Genomic DNA, 14,196 nt, shown 5'->3' on the forward strand with positions numbered 1-14,196 from the left:
TGTATGTATGATCTCTATATATAGCTACTCTCATACTAACCTCGCAGTTTTTACATTCAAGATTTTGAATATATACACAATACATTCAAATGCACATGTATATAATTTAGCTCTCATACATAGCTGCATTAAGGTAATACTATTCCTTACATGTAACCAGTTAGATTTAGGATTTTATTTAATTTTCTACCCCACATCAAAAGTTGTGTGCACATATATTATATATAACAGAGAGAAACAAGGTGGTCAACAATGTATAAGCTTTTGCTTATCTATTCGATTTTACTTTACGTGATTGCTCACAATAAAAGTCATCATTATAGTTTAACAATGGTTGTATACTGCAGACTACTCTTTGCTAATAATTTGTGGATTAATTCAAATTGTTTATATGCACCCAATGGTCCAAAATAATCTGATGCTTTATTGGAGGAAAGGTGAAATTAAAGCAAATCAGCAACAAAATAAGGCCATATTTAACTAACTTAAATATGACCATTTAAACTAAACTAAACAGAATAGTTTGGCAATCTCGACATAAAATGAGAAAAGGTTTCAGCTAGTACAAAAACAGTGACATCTTGTGGAGATATACAGAAATGATTTTTCATAAGGACACAGCAAACTATTTTGATGACTAATGCTTATGTACTTAAAAGAAACACTACTACAAAGTTTAATACATATATCAATAATATTTGGTAGAAAAAGCTTTATTGCTTTTATAATGAAGAATGCAAATTTTAAAAAATAAAAAGCAGATAATAGCTATTATGAAAAAAAAAAAACCCATCAAAAAACAAACCAAATGGAGTGAAGGGCAGTCCAAATAGCTCTGCAACAGTCTCATTTTCTGGAAGTGGTTAGGTTATTTATCATCTCAAAAGTTTCACTCATACAATATAATAATTATGACTTAAGGGGCACATTATCAGACACTAAAGGATTTGTGTAGAAAAAACATAGTCAAACAAAACATCTATGATAAGATGAGATCAATATAAGGTATTTTAAAAAAATGTACAAATAAATCTCATTAATAGAGAAGCATGGATTAGCTATGATTTTTCCTTCAGCGGTGAAAGACTATGCCAAATAATCTGTTACACATTTCTTGAAAAAGCAAACTTATACACAACAGGAAATAAAAACAACATATTCGCAGTATCCCAATACAGTACATAAAATGTAGACCCCTCAGATTGTATCATTTTAGAGAATATCACTTTCTGGGGCAGACCCTCAGCTGATGTAAAGTGCCACAGCTCCACTGAAGTTGATGGGATTATTTAAATTTACAGCAGCTGAGAATCTACGCCTCTGTTTTTTACAAGTTTTGTATCCAACAATCTGGTTCATAAAACACATAAAAGATGCCTGCTGGAAGATGATGGATTTTCCTACTGTAACATTAAATTGTTAATCTTCTTTCTTTTTACCTGAGTAACTTAAGTAAACAGATTACAAGGCAATTTAAACATATTAGCTAATACAATGTTTTACTGGACTTTTGATATATAGAAATGTACCTTGACACAATCTATTTGCAATTTTACATATACAAACTGGATAGGAACTTTTAAAACATATTTACTAAACAGCAATGTCTGATGTTCTGTACAAATCAGTATGCGCAATGGAATTATGTACAGAATTTTTTTTTTTTTTTTTACAGATTTTGTGCAACTTGGCTTCCATGTGCATTTAAAGAACAGCTGTCAATGTAACGGAATTCACATATCTGTTAATATTTACTGATGCTAGGAATGGAGAGTACAGAAAAGAGGACAACAGCTCCTAAAGTAATACTGTGCTATGCAGACATCTGTACATCATTCAAATAGTGCATATTATCAATGTTTGAGGATGAGTAATATATAGCAGCAAATACGGACAATGGCATTTACATTATCTAGGTTTTTTATACTGTATGTAAGTGGGAATGAATATTCCTATAGAAAAGCAACAAGGAAATAATGTGAATCTTTTAGGAAATTATTTACTATTAAATAAGCTTTTAGTTCAACTTGCAGGAGAACAGTGCAGTAGGGAAAACATCCTTTACAGTAGCGATCAAATCATTCAGAAGCATTGTCAACTCAAAGGTAAATTCAGTTTATTTTCTACTTGTAGCAATTGAAAAGAAGTAAAAAATCAAAGTGAAGAAAATGAAGTTTATTTTACTTTTGATGATATTATCAGTAAAGTGTAGTTCTCTATGTTACCTCAGATGTTCCCTCCTCCTTTTTGTGCTCTGTTTACTCCATTTTTTTTTTAGTTTTTCTTCCTTTAGCCCAACCCAAATATGTTGTCACTTGAAGCACAGTTTGTGACCTTAAGTAATTCTCAGAGTGGCACGGGTGAAAAAACTGTAGGAATACAGTCACTTTTACGAGGTAAGCTTGGAGTAACTCGGAGGAGAAAATTTACGCTTCAAGTACTTGAGAATGTAAAGTGGAAGACAGCTTACAACAGTGATAGCTGACACTTTCCACAGGAAGGTCACAGTCGTGATAAAGGCAACATCTGTAGAAATAAAAAAGAGAAAATAAGTTATAAGAGGTGGTAGTGTAGATGCTTGGACTTCCACTAATGTGAAAAGACATTAAATAGTTATAAATTGTTTTCATATGCTATTATCCAAGACTGTGCTATAATTAACACTGACTAAATCAGAAATACACTTGTAAGTTCTAAGTGTTCCCCTTTATCTTTATTATTTGTTAAAGCTATCTAATCAATTTGGGCCATATATAGGGGTTTTAGGGCCCCTTTATGCCGCTCCGTCCTTTTACTCAGAGTAAAGTGGCTGGAGGGAGGGTGAAGCTTTCACCTAAGAATCGGACTATTTACAAAGTACGAAGTGGTAGACTCTTGCATGTCTTGCTTCTCTGGTACAGAAAAGTTTGCTATTGATCCCTACTTAACATTTCCGTCAGTTTTGCTTGGGTTTAGAACAAATTCTCACTAGGAAAAAAAATCAAACTCACGAATCCATTTAAGGGTTAGAATCATTTTTTCATTTTCACGTGGTTTCTCTTATTCTTACAATGTCTTCCCCAAGATAGAATCCAAATTCACATTCAGAAATTTTAATATTAAAACATATTTTGCACCCCACCTTCCATTTTTCGATTCATGTTCTGTGAACTAGACAGTTAGACCCAACATTCCTTATACCACAGATGTGAAAATTAGCCAAAAAATAGAAAGAATATTCACAGGAGAAAACATGTAATGACATCACCATTTGTATAAATAGCAGCAAGTTGAGGCATATTTTCTGTGTGTCATTAACAGAGATGTTGGTTGTAGAAATGAAAATCAAGTCAGGAGAATTAAATTACTTTGGTCCCTTACCCTTGTGCCTCAATTATTGGAAGAGATAGGGTTTACATTATTCCTATTAATTCAGCAATGCTAGACATCTCACTTCTAGTCTTTTGTGACATTTTGAAACTGTTAGAGAAATCCTAGTCATATTTGTAAAAGTCAGATTATATGCAAAGGCCACAAAGCCAGATATCTTGGAAAACACATTGTTAGCTTACCTATAATTTATAATGGTCTTATAAAAGAAGCCATAGTTTATTCACCCATGAACACTAGAAACAGCAATGTCCTTTTTAAGTGAGTTTGGCTTTGTTTCTCTACTGTATTTTTTATCTTTGAGGAAATTGTAACTCTACCTACCTAAGAAAGCTCCAAAAGACACTCTGCCTATACCTGTTACAAAGAAAGGAAATAAGAAAGGGACAGATTTATAGAAAAACAAGGAAATTAGAAAAGATTAGCTATACAAAATGAAATAGGTAAGAGAAATCAGAAAGATATAAGTGGTGTTAATCAGAATAATCTGAATAATTTCATGCTATGCAATATAGTTGAAACAATATGGCATTTTGAAAAGTTTAGTATATTTTAAAATTAAGCATGTTTTAAAAATACAAGTAGCCAGACAGTTCCCTCCAAGTTATATCACTTGAAGAGACTCAAAAGTATAAGTTATTACATCAACAGTCAAATGAAGCTTACAAGTTTAAAACTGAGTTCAAATTCACTTCAGAAAGATGCAGCATGAGAAATGTTAATGCTCTGGTAAGTATACTTATTACACTGGTCTACAATTTTTGAGAAGTCGTCTGCTTCAGAGATAAAATGTGCTATTTATTATGTATTTTGATGTGCTGAATTCAAATATGACAATTAAAACAACTGTTTGGCTACTGTTTCTAAGATATTTAAGTTTTTACATTTTATGTCTATGTATATTGTGTAGATAGTAGAGTTTTAATCATAAATTGTAAACCTAGGTCTTTTCATGTGTTTATGGTTGGTTTACATGATAATATTTCACCTGTCCTGTTTATGTAACACTTTAAAAATCAGCAAAAGGGTTATATAAATAAAATTGATTATGAAACAAAAGGCAAAAAACTATTCTGTACATAGTTTAGTCCTATTCAGTGTCTACTCGGCGCTTCTTGGCTTGTCTCTTGTATTCATTAAATGGAGCATCTCTTGTCACTGTCCAGCAATAGTCTGCAAGCATTGATGGGCTCCATTTGCTCTGATAGCGTTTCTCCATTGTTGCAATGTCCTGGTGAAATCGCTCGCCGTGCTCGTCGCTCACTGCTCCGCAGTTCGGTGGAAAAGAAATCTAGATGAGAGTGCAAAAAATGTATCTTTAGTAACATGTTGCAACCAAGGCTTTTGTATGCCTTGAGGAGGTTTTCCACCAACAACCTGTAGTTGTCTGCCTTGTTGTTTCCGAGAAAATGTATTGCCACTAACTGGAAGGCTTTCCATGCCGTCTTTTCCTTGCCACGCAGTGCATGGTCAAATGCATCATCTCGAAGAAGTTCATGAATCTGAGGACCAACAAAGACACCTTCCTTTATCTTAGCTTCACTTAACCTTGGAAATTTTCCACGGAGGTACTTGAAAGCTGCTTGTGTTTTGTCAATGGCCTTGACAAAGTTCTTCATCAGACCCAGCTTGATGTGTAAGGGTGGTAACAAAATCTTCCTTGATTCAACAAGTGGTGGATGCTGAACACTTTTCCTCCCAGGCTCCAATGACTGTCGGAGTGGCCAATCTTTCTTGATGTAGTGGGAATCTCTTGCACGACTATCCCATTCGCAGAGAAAACAGCAGAACTTTGTGTATCCAGTCTGCAGACCAAGCAAGAGAGCAACAACCTTCAAATAGCCACAAAGCTGCCACTGATGTTGGTCATAGTTTATGCATCTCAAAAGTTGTTTCATGTTGTCATAGGTTTCCTTCGTATGGACTGCATGACCAACTGGAATTGATGGCAAAACATTGGCATTATGCAGTAAAACAGCTTTAAGACTCGTCTTCGATGAATCAATGAACAGTCTCCACTCATCTGGATCGTGAATGATGTTGAGGGCTGCCATCACACCATCGATGTTGTTGCAGGCTACAAGATCACCTTCCATGAAGAAGAATGGGACAAGATCCTTTTGACAGCCATGGAACATGGAAACCCTTACATCACCTGCCAGGAGATTCCACTGCTGTAGTCTGGAGCCCAACAGCTCTGCCTTACTCTTGGGTAGTTTCAAATCCCTGACAAGGTCATTCAGTTCACCTTGTGTTATGAGGTGTGGTTCAGAGGAGGAGGATGGGAGAAAATGTGGGTCCTGTGACATTGATGGTTCAGGACCAGAAGTTTCATCCTCTTCCTCTTCCTCGTCTGACTCAAGTGAGAATGATTCTGGTGCATCAGGAACCAGCAGTCCTTCTCCGTGGGGTACTGGGTGTATAGCTGATGGAATGTTTGGATAATGCACAGTCCACTTTTTCTTCTTTGACACACCTTTCCCAACTGGAGGCACCATGCAGAAGTAACAATTGCTGGTATGATCTGTTGGCTCTCTCCAAATCATTGGCACTGCAAAAGGCATAGATTTCCTTTTCCTGTTCTACCACTGGCGAAGATTTGTTGCACAAGTGTTGCAGCATATGTGTGGGGCCCACCTCTTATCCTGATCTCCAATTTTGCAGCCAAAATAAAGGTGATAGGCTTTCTTAACCATAGTGGTTATACTGCGCTTTTGTGATGCAAAAGTCACTTCACCACAAACATAGCAGAAATTATCTGCACTGTTCACACAAGTACAAGGCATCTCTGCTCACTTTGTCTAAACAGAAATGTGTCCCTTTGCAAAATCAAACACTGACAAATAAGAGAGCACGACACTGTATGATTTCTAGAGCTGATATAAGGCAATTTGTTCAGCAGAGTGATGTAAACTTCGTTATGATTGCATCATCCATGACTTCTAGGAATAACATGATGCAATTCATATCATGTATGACGCAATACCAGCTTCAGATTGCATCATTCATTGTTTTGCCTAAAAAGCAAGTACTGTCCAAACCCAGTCATAGATTTATTCATAGATCCAGTCAAAGATGTATTTTAGTCATTTTGGGTTTAAATTGAGATCCCTTCCCTTTATAACTCACTTATCCTCCGCCATTCCCAAGTCAAGGGTCATATATACTGACCCAATAGCATATCTTGAAAACTAGAGCCAATCAACAATTTTAAGCATCATTTTCATTCTCAGTGACCCAGAATTAGTAAAGTTTGACTACATTTATTTCAGAAGCATTTTGGCTGTAGAGCAGTGTTATTAGTCAAACTACGTCCCTTGCAAAATATACAGGATTTAGTTTCAAGTCTGCCTAAATACACTATAAGTCTGTATACTGTATGTCGTAGAGATGTGCATAATGAGCTCAATTCTACACTCATCATTAATGAGTAACTTGCCTAAGTTAGAACGGCAGGAAAGGGTCAAATATTTTTAGTTTTTAATCTTTCCAATGTTTGTATGTCACCAAATTTGTGATTTTTATTACTTTTAGGAGTTAAACATGCTCATTCAAAAGAAATATATTTAAAAACCCTTTATTAATTTAGTTAAAAGTTCTTATTCATATAAAAATAGAGGGGGACATGGCTTATCTGAATGTGTTATCCAAAAATTTCATTTTCTGATTGAGTATAAGCAGGGAATTGTGCAGCCTGGAAAAATCCTGGTCAGGAGGGAAAGACACATGGGTCTCCAGCCAAGAGAGGTGATAGCTGAGGAGACAGGAGCCTAAAGTAGGTGCCCTTAAGGGATCATAGAAGGGGAATACAGGTGCAATTGCCCTGAACTGTGACAGAAATAAATGCTTTCCTGGAGTTGAATAAAGTTATGGCCATTTGACCAAAAGTTCCAGATGTGTCTCTGTTCTCACTGTCCCCTTGCCATGTGCAGTCCTTCTGTGGAACTTCAGTAGCCAACCCACCTACCTCCCATTTAAAGCCTCTGTCCACAAAGAGAAAGCCCAGCAAGGGAAGATCCAGAAGGATGCAGAGTAGAAATGTCAAATTCAATAGGTTCATGGTGGCATAATTAAAATTCACCTCTCCTGACATCTAGGAAGTAACAGGAGTACCCAAAAGCAGGAGGTGGAGCTTTTTCAAAGGATATTGGTAGAAAGTATCATTGCTACAATATTTGCACAATATCTAGAGGATAATGTGTGGGGATTTGAGAGACAGAAAGAACATAGTTTTATAAGACCCAGAATCAACTAGTTAATACTTAAAGTAAGATTTTACTTTGAAAAGTAAAAAATGGCAGCTTCTTACTAAATAGATCTGTTTCCTGTGCGTATTCAGTTTTAGCTACAAAAAACCTTAGGATAGACAGATATTGGCTGATTTATGATGAAAGTAAGCTTTTAGTGACATTTACTCCTGTTAGCACTTCAGAGCCAATGTAGTTAAGAGAGAAGGAGCAGGATTCTATTCTAAATTCCTGTCCATTACACCTGTGAAATCACACTGAAGGCTAACCGAATTATACAGGTGTCACTGAGGGAATAATGTAACCTGCACAATCTTTTTTGTTTTAAATCATAGTAAGAAGGAAAAGACTGACTCTAGGATCCTAGGTGAGGTTTTCAGGATTTGCAATTCAATTTTGCCCACCCTCTAGCCCCCTTTGTCCTGTAAACTGAGCACACCTGACACACAGCTGTATTTTAGAAAACAGTACTTCAAAAATGAGTGTGCATTTTCACATCAAAGTATGCCTTATATAGCAGGAGGAATCTACTGGGCATTTTCCTAGATTACTCCTTGAATTCCTGTCCCCCGCAGATTTCTTTGCTTCTCCACAGAAAAATGACATTCTGACAAGGAACCAAAGAGAAGCCGCAAGAGGGGTCACGTGCCCAGCAGTGCAGGCATGTCATTTTGGGCGCCTGGAGCAGCTGGCAGAGAGGTAAATCACTGCAGAAGAGAGGTGGCAGGGGCTGGGGACGCCACAGCTGGAGGCTCCTACCCTGCGGTAGGCTCACCTGCTAGTCCCAGCTGGGCTGGGGAGTAAGGGACTTGCTCTTCCCCTGCAAGGAATGGCTGGGTCTGGGGAAGATCCACCCTCAGAAACCTTCTCTAGGTGCAGGAAGCTCTGCATCCCCCATGCTTCCCATCCCCATCTCTCCTCAGCCGCGGAGGAAGGGGTCACTGTATGGGGAGCTGCTCCCCATCTGTCCAACCCCCGCGCATCTGGACCGGCCCATACCCAGACCATCCCCATTGAGCTTCACTCCCCTGCACTGAGACCCCCCCCAAAAGCCCCACACCCAAAATCCCACCTGCTGAGCCTCACCCCCTGCATCCGAAGCTTCCCTGTACCCAGACCCTCCCCTGCATCTGGAGCCCTCTCCACCCAGACCCCCGTGCCGAGCCTCACCCACCCTGCATTCAGACCCCTCCCTTCTGCACCCAGAACCCCCAAGGAGCTTCTGTGCATCCAGATCCCCCTGGAGCTCCCACCAAGCCGCCCACATCCAGACTGCCTCATACAGAATCCTCTGACCCCATACCTGGATCCCCTCACACTAAGCGCCTCCACACTTGGATCCTGCCAGGATGAGCCTGCTTACCCCACACCTGGATCGGGGGTCAGGGCTGGGCGTGTGTGCGAGACTCTGTCCCTCTTGCTTGCTATCTTGGTGTGCCTGGCATGGAGGGGCAGGGCCCCAGGGTGTTTCTAGGGCAGGCCTGGCCCTGGTGCTGTGTCAGGGTCAGGTGCAGCCTCACTGCTGAGTCTGTGTGGTGGGGGGAGGAAGGCTGCTGCATGATCTCCCACCTCTGTGCAGCCAGTGGCCTGTGCTCCCCACTGCCATGCTGGAGCCTCCACATTTATTTACTGACAAGTAAAATATGCAGAATTTTAAAATATTGTGCGCAGAAAATTTTTTTTGGCAAAAAATTCTCTCAGGAGTACTAGATGGACAAGGGACCATGATACAAGGGTATAGTATATTGTAATTTAATTTAATTTAAGAAAAATAAATCTTAGCCTGAGTTTCCTTTGAAATTGGCAATTAAGGATTTTCCTACAAAGTCTTCTGTTTCACACTGTAATTCCTTCTAATTTAGTGATACACAAATTCTTTTATGCTCTTCGATCGGATCTAATGAGATTCACTTGGACTGGCGTCTTCCAGGAACCAACAGAATAAAGTTTTCAGCTCTATGTAAAGTCCTAGAACCTGACAACCTGCTACATACATGGTCAAAATGTCTCCTTATTACACTAGTCTGACCTTCATATCTGGTTTAGGTCTCAAATGATATAATTTATACTGTTTTAGTCATTAGTGGGTATTTGATTGCAAAGGCTTTAGGGGAGGGACTCTCAGGTTTGGAAAGTGCCTAACATATTAGGTGTTGCTGTAATCCAGGCAACAGCAATGCCCATTACAACATACTGAAATTAAGAGAAGTCCATTGTAGGTCGTATCTAAATTGCACAGGGAGAAGATGCATGGAGAACACTGAATACTGCCGGCCTTCACTGTACCAGGCTTTGGCCAGTAGTAATATTTTTCTGGACATTTCCCTACTCAAATATTTTTATTCAATATATGAAAAATGATTATTTAAAGTGGGAATGTCTTTTTGGACTGTTTTTGCCACCTTATCAAATAGACTTGAATATTACTTACATAACATTAAAATGTATTTTATCTACTATCTAGAGATTTAAAATCAACAAATTAATAACATTTCATTTATATTTCTGGAAATCTTTTTATATTATGGGAGTAAAACATTCATATGTCATCATGGTTTCTCTCACTAAAACATTCCGCTGCCCTGCAGAGGCCTGACACATTGATGTACCTTGGTCCCTCCTGTCGTCTGCCTGTGGCGCACAATAGTTTTCTGAGAACTGTATTACTTTGGCCTAATTCTGGAGCTTGGGCGGGGGTGGGGTGGGCTGGGCTGGGTGGTGTGGGGGCCTGTAACATACATGAGGTCAGACTAGACGATCTGGTGGTCCCTTCTATCTTTAAACTCCATGACTCTAAGACTTGGTCTACACTACAGAGTTAGGTGAAAGCAAGGCAGCTTACGGCAACCTAGCTATAAGTGTCTACACTAAAATGTTGCTCCTTCTGATGTAACTCGCCCACTACAACAACTTAATAATTCCACCTCCACCAGAGGCAGAGTCAATGTTGATGTAGTTAGGTTGACACAGTGTCAGTGCAGACACTGCATTGCTTACATTGCTGTTGTAAGCTTTCAGACTGTTGCTGGCTTTCAGAAGCCATCCCACAATGCTCCACACTGACAGGTGAGGACGCACGCCGCCAACACAAGGAGCGAAGTGTTGACATACACAAGTGATGCAATTACTGTGGCGGCTATATGCCGACATAGTTAGGTAGACTTAATTTTGTAGTGTAGATATGCTGTAAGGCCAGGTCTACACTACAAACGTACATCGGTATAACTATGTCGCTCTGGGGTGTGAAAAATCCACCCCCTTCGAGCAATGTAGTTATACTGACCTAACCCCCAGTATAAACAGCACTATGTCGATGGGAGGGCTTCTCCCATCGACATAGCAACCACCGATTAACTACGTCAATGGGAGCTCTCCCGTCGGTGTAGTAGTGTCTTCACTAAAGTGCTACAGTGGTGCAGCTGCGCCGCTGCAGCTTTTTAAGTGTAGACCTGCACTAAGGGTATGTCCATACTGCACTAAAAAACCCATGGGATTAAGCCTTAGAACTCAGATCAGCTGGCTCAGGCTGTGGGGCTATAAAATTGCAGTGTAGACATTTGGGTCTGGGTCTGGGCTCTAGCCTAAACCCAAAACTCTACTCTGTGATTTTATATCCCTGCAGCCCAAGCCCCATGAGCCCGGACCAGCTGACCCAGGCCAGCCATGGGTCTTTTATTGCAGTGTAGACCTACCCTAAAAGTTTTGAAAGCTGGTTCTTTAGAATGTTTTTTCATTAAATTACACCCAATTTCAGTACTGTATGTCTAATAACTACTCAAAGCTGATTCAAGATGAAAAGCAGTTTGAATTTTTGTCACTAAAACGAAGCACATTGCATAAAAAGCTTGTCTTGAATACAGTTTTTTCACATAAACTATATAAAAATCTGTTACAAATCCTAAAGAGAAACAAATGATAGAGCATTTTAGAGTTCGTCATGAAAAGTGTCTTTACATACACGTTAAAGTCATATTCTACTGGATGAAGCTGTTTCACAAAGTATAATATTACTCAGATCTGCATGAGTTACATGCAATTACCATGAGAAAAAGATTATAAAGAATTGTATGTTAGAAAGTGTACTTTTGCAGGCAAAGATTTTCTACAGCTACTCACCAAAATATTCATTTAGAAATGCAAGAGAGGCCACATAGCAGCCAAGACTGAAGAATTCAGCCACCACCATTAACCAGTGCCACGTTCGTATGGTCAGTGCAACCATCAAGAGTTCAGTCAAGATTAGGGCAGTAAAAGAAATTGCAACAACATGTACAAACTCAGATTCAAAAAGGAGAAGGGCTCCATACATCAGAATGCCACCTAGAAAAGGAACACAACATGTTACACAGTCAATCTGTAACTATATTTTGGGTCATTCATCTTTACAAATGCATGTTGAAAATGTATCAGTTATCATGAAAACTTTCTCCAGTAATTTCTTATATCAGAACACCACTAACTTTTATTTTACATTGTGTGTGTAAAACAAAAGAATAAAAATAAGATGGTCAAAAATTAAAATACGACTATTATAACATTAAACACATTTCAGTGTAATGTATTTGATCAACCATTAATTACATTTTCAACAATCTCTCATTTATTTGTAGCAGTAGACAAAACGAGGTTCATTACTCTTTACTGATTACATAATTCAGATTTCTTAAACAGTACTTCTGTCATTCAATGAAAGAAAACTATTGTGGAGTGTATGCAATATGATAAGCACTTGTTAAAATTTTTTTGGATTAGCATTTAATTAAAAACAGGTCAGTTTTTAGGCAACATACATCAATAAAAACACCAATCCACACAGTGTCCTGAATAGGTCTGGCACACTGCTAGAATATCGATTTACGAGATAAACAGAAAGCAATATATATAACTGTGGATGAAATTTTAAGCTTTGGGAATTTAACCTGGAGCTGAAAAACAATATTGTTAAAATTGTTAATAGTAGACAAAAAATCTTTAGTCCAGTAAAATTAGGGTTCTCTCCTACCTTGGTATATACTGATTAAAACCCAGATGAGGAAGGTTTTAAACGACAAAGATCTTCCCTAGAGGAAACAAGTAAGACAGGTTAGTTTTAAGTACAGTAGAAAAATCTACTTGATTTGTAGATTTTCAGACTAGCTAGATGTTCATCAGAGTTACTCTTTCAAAGGCAAATGTTAATTTTACAACTACACAGAGAAAGTTTTACATGTGACATGGCTGCAAAGTTTTTGTTGGATATGAATCTCCAGGATTAGTTTCAAATTTGTGTGGAAAACTCATAATTTTGGCCAAAACTCAGGAAACTATTGTAGAATACAAATAGCAAACCTGCATTTTACATGTAACTGTTATTGGTTCTTTTAGGTAGCCTATAGTTATACTAAAATTGTTACTTGGTTTGCTTTTAAATTTTTTGGGGAGGATTTATATCCGTCAATTCTGATGTATGCATGGGGGAACTGCAATCCTAAATCTCAAAGATACCAAACAAGACCATATAGTTAATCTAGTCTAGTATACGCTAACCATCCCTTTAAATAGACAACATGGGTGAATTAGTATCTTTTATTGGACCAACTTCTGTTGGTGGGAGAGACAAGCTTTCCAGCAACACAGACTGCTCTTCTTCAGGTCTGAGAACCTTTCCCAGTCCTGAAGAAGAGCTCTGTGTTGCTCGAAAGCTTGTCTCTCCCACCAATAGAAATTGGTCCAATCAATGAAAGATATTACCTCACGCACTTTGTCTCTAATATTCTGGCACTGACAGGGCTACAACACTGCATATTCCTTTAAATGTCAAATAGCCATTTGCTAAGACACAGTGCCCATTTTTACTCATTAAAACACTGAGCGCTTACTACTTTAAAAGTTTCTATAGATTACGTCCTTACCCAATAATTTTTGTCTTCCTGTGGCAGTAAACAAATCATGGTCCCAATCAAAATTAATTGGCTTACACATGTATAAATCAAAGAACACATAATTTTGTTTGCGTGTATATGCACATGTTTCATGTATCCTATGAATGGATTTATGAAACTCGTTAGGGCTTTGAAGAAAGTGCAAGCACTGAAAATATAAGCAGGCATAGAAAACATCTGTTTCTGCCCATGAAAGAGCTGATCACACCCACACAGATGTGAATCTGCACTCAGCAAAGAAATGGATTTCAAAATAGCATGGCCACAGACAGTGATGGATGAACCCATTCTGTTGAGCTAGACTGAGACTAAAAACGCTATCCTGGCCTGATACAGCTTAGGACAGATAGTAAAAAGTGTACTCCTTATCCCTGTAAGTGGCCTAGAATACTGATACCAAATGAGGCAAACAGACAAAACAGTTAGAGTATGTGCAAGAGTGCACTGAACACAATTATCCACATGATTTCACAGCCAGCACGAAATACTCATCCAAGAGTTTGTGCCAATGAATGCTGCTACGTGGCCAGCCATCACATGGTTGCCAAAAGCTTTGGAGGCACAGCAAGATTGCCAGTGATGGACAAACTGACTATTCAGTCACACCATCTTAAGGACCCAGCTAGAGATTGATCCGGGTAGTGTTTGATCTACAAGGA

General features: G+C 38.5%; 1 protein-coding gene across 1 annotated transcript in view; it reads right to left on the reverse strand.

Moving 5' to 3' along the window:
* Positions 1 to 697: 697 nt before the first annotated feature.
* The window catches only part of ATP9B (ATPase phospholipid transporting 9B (putative)), a 280,545-nt gene continuing 267,046 nt past the window's right edge, over positions 698 to 14,196 (reverse strand). The window contains exons 27-30 of the mRNA XM_024206823.2: positions 12,619 to 12,676; positions 11,733 to 11,936; positions 3,694 to 3,726; positions 698 to 2,526 (exon numbers count right to left, since the gene is read on the reverse strand). Of these exons, the coding sequence (XP_024062591.1) occupies positions 2,390 to 2,526; positions 3,694 to 3,726; positions 11,733 to 11,936; positions 12,619 to 12,676 (432 nt within the window). The 3' untranslated portion in view covers positions 698 to 2,389. The remainder of the gene's footprint in view (positions 2,527 to 3,693; positions 3,727 to 11,732; positions 11,937 to 12,618; positions 12,677 to 14,196) is intronic.

Source organism: Terrapene carolina, unplaced genomic scaffold (genome assembly GCF_002925995.2).
Source record: "Terrapene carolina triunguis isolate 2854851 unplaced genomic scaffold, T_m_triunguis-2.0 Scaffold58, whole genome shotgun sequence".
Taxonomy (NCBI): Eukaryota; Metazoa; Chordata; order Testudines; family Emydidae; genus Terrapene; species Terrapene triunguis.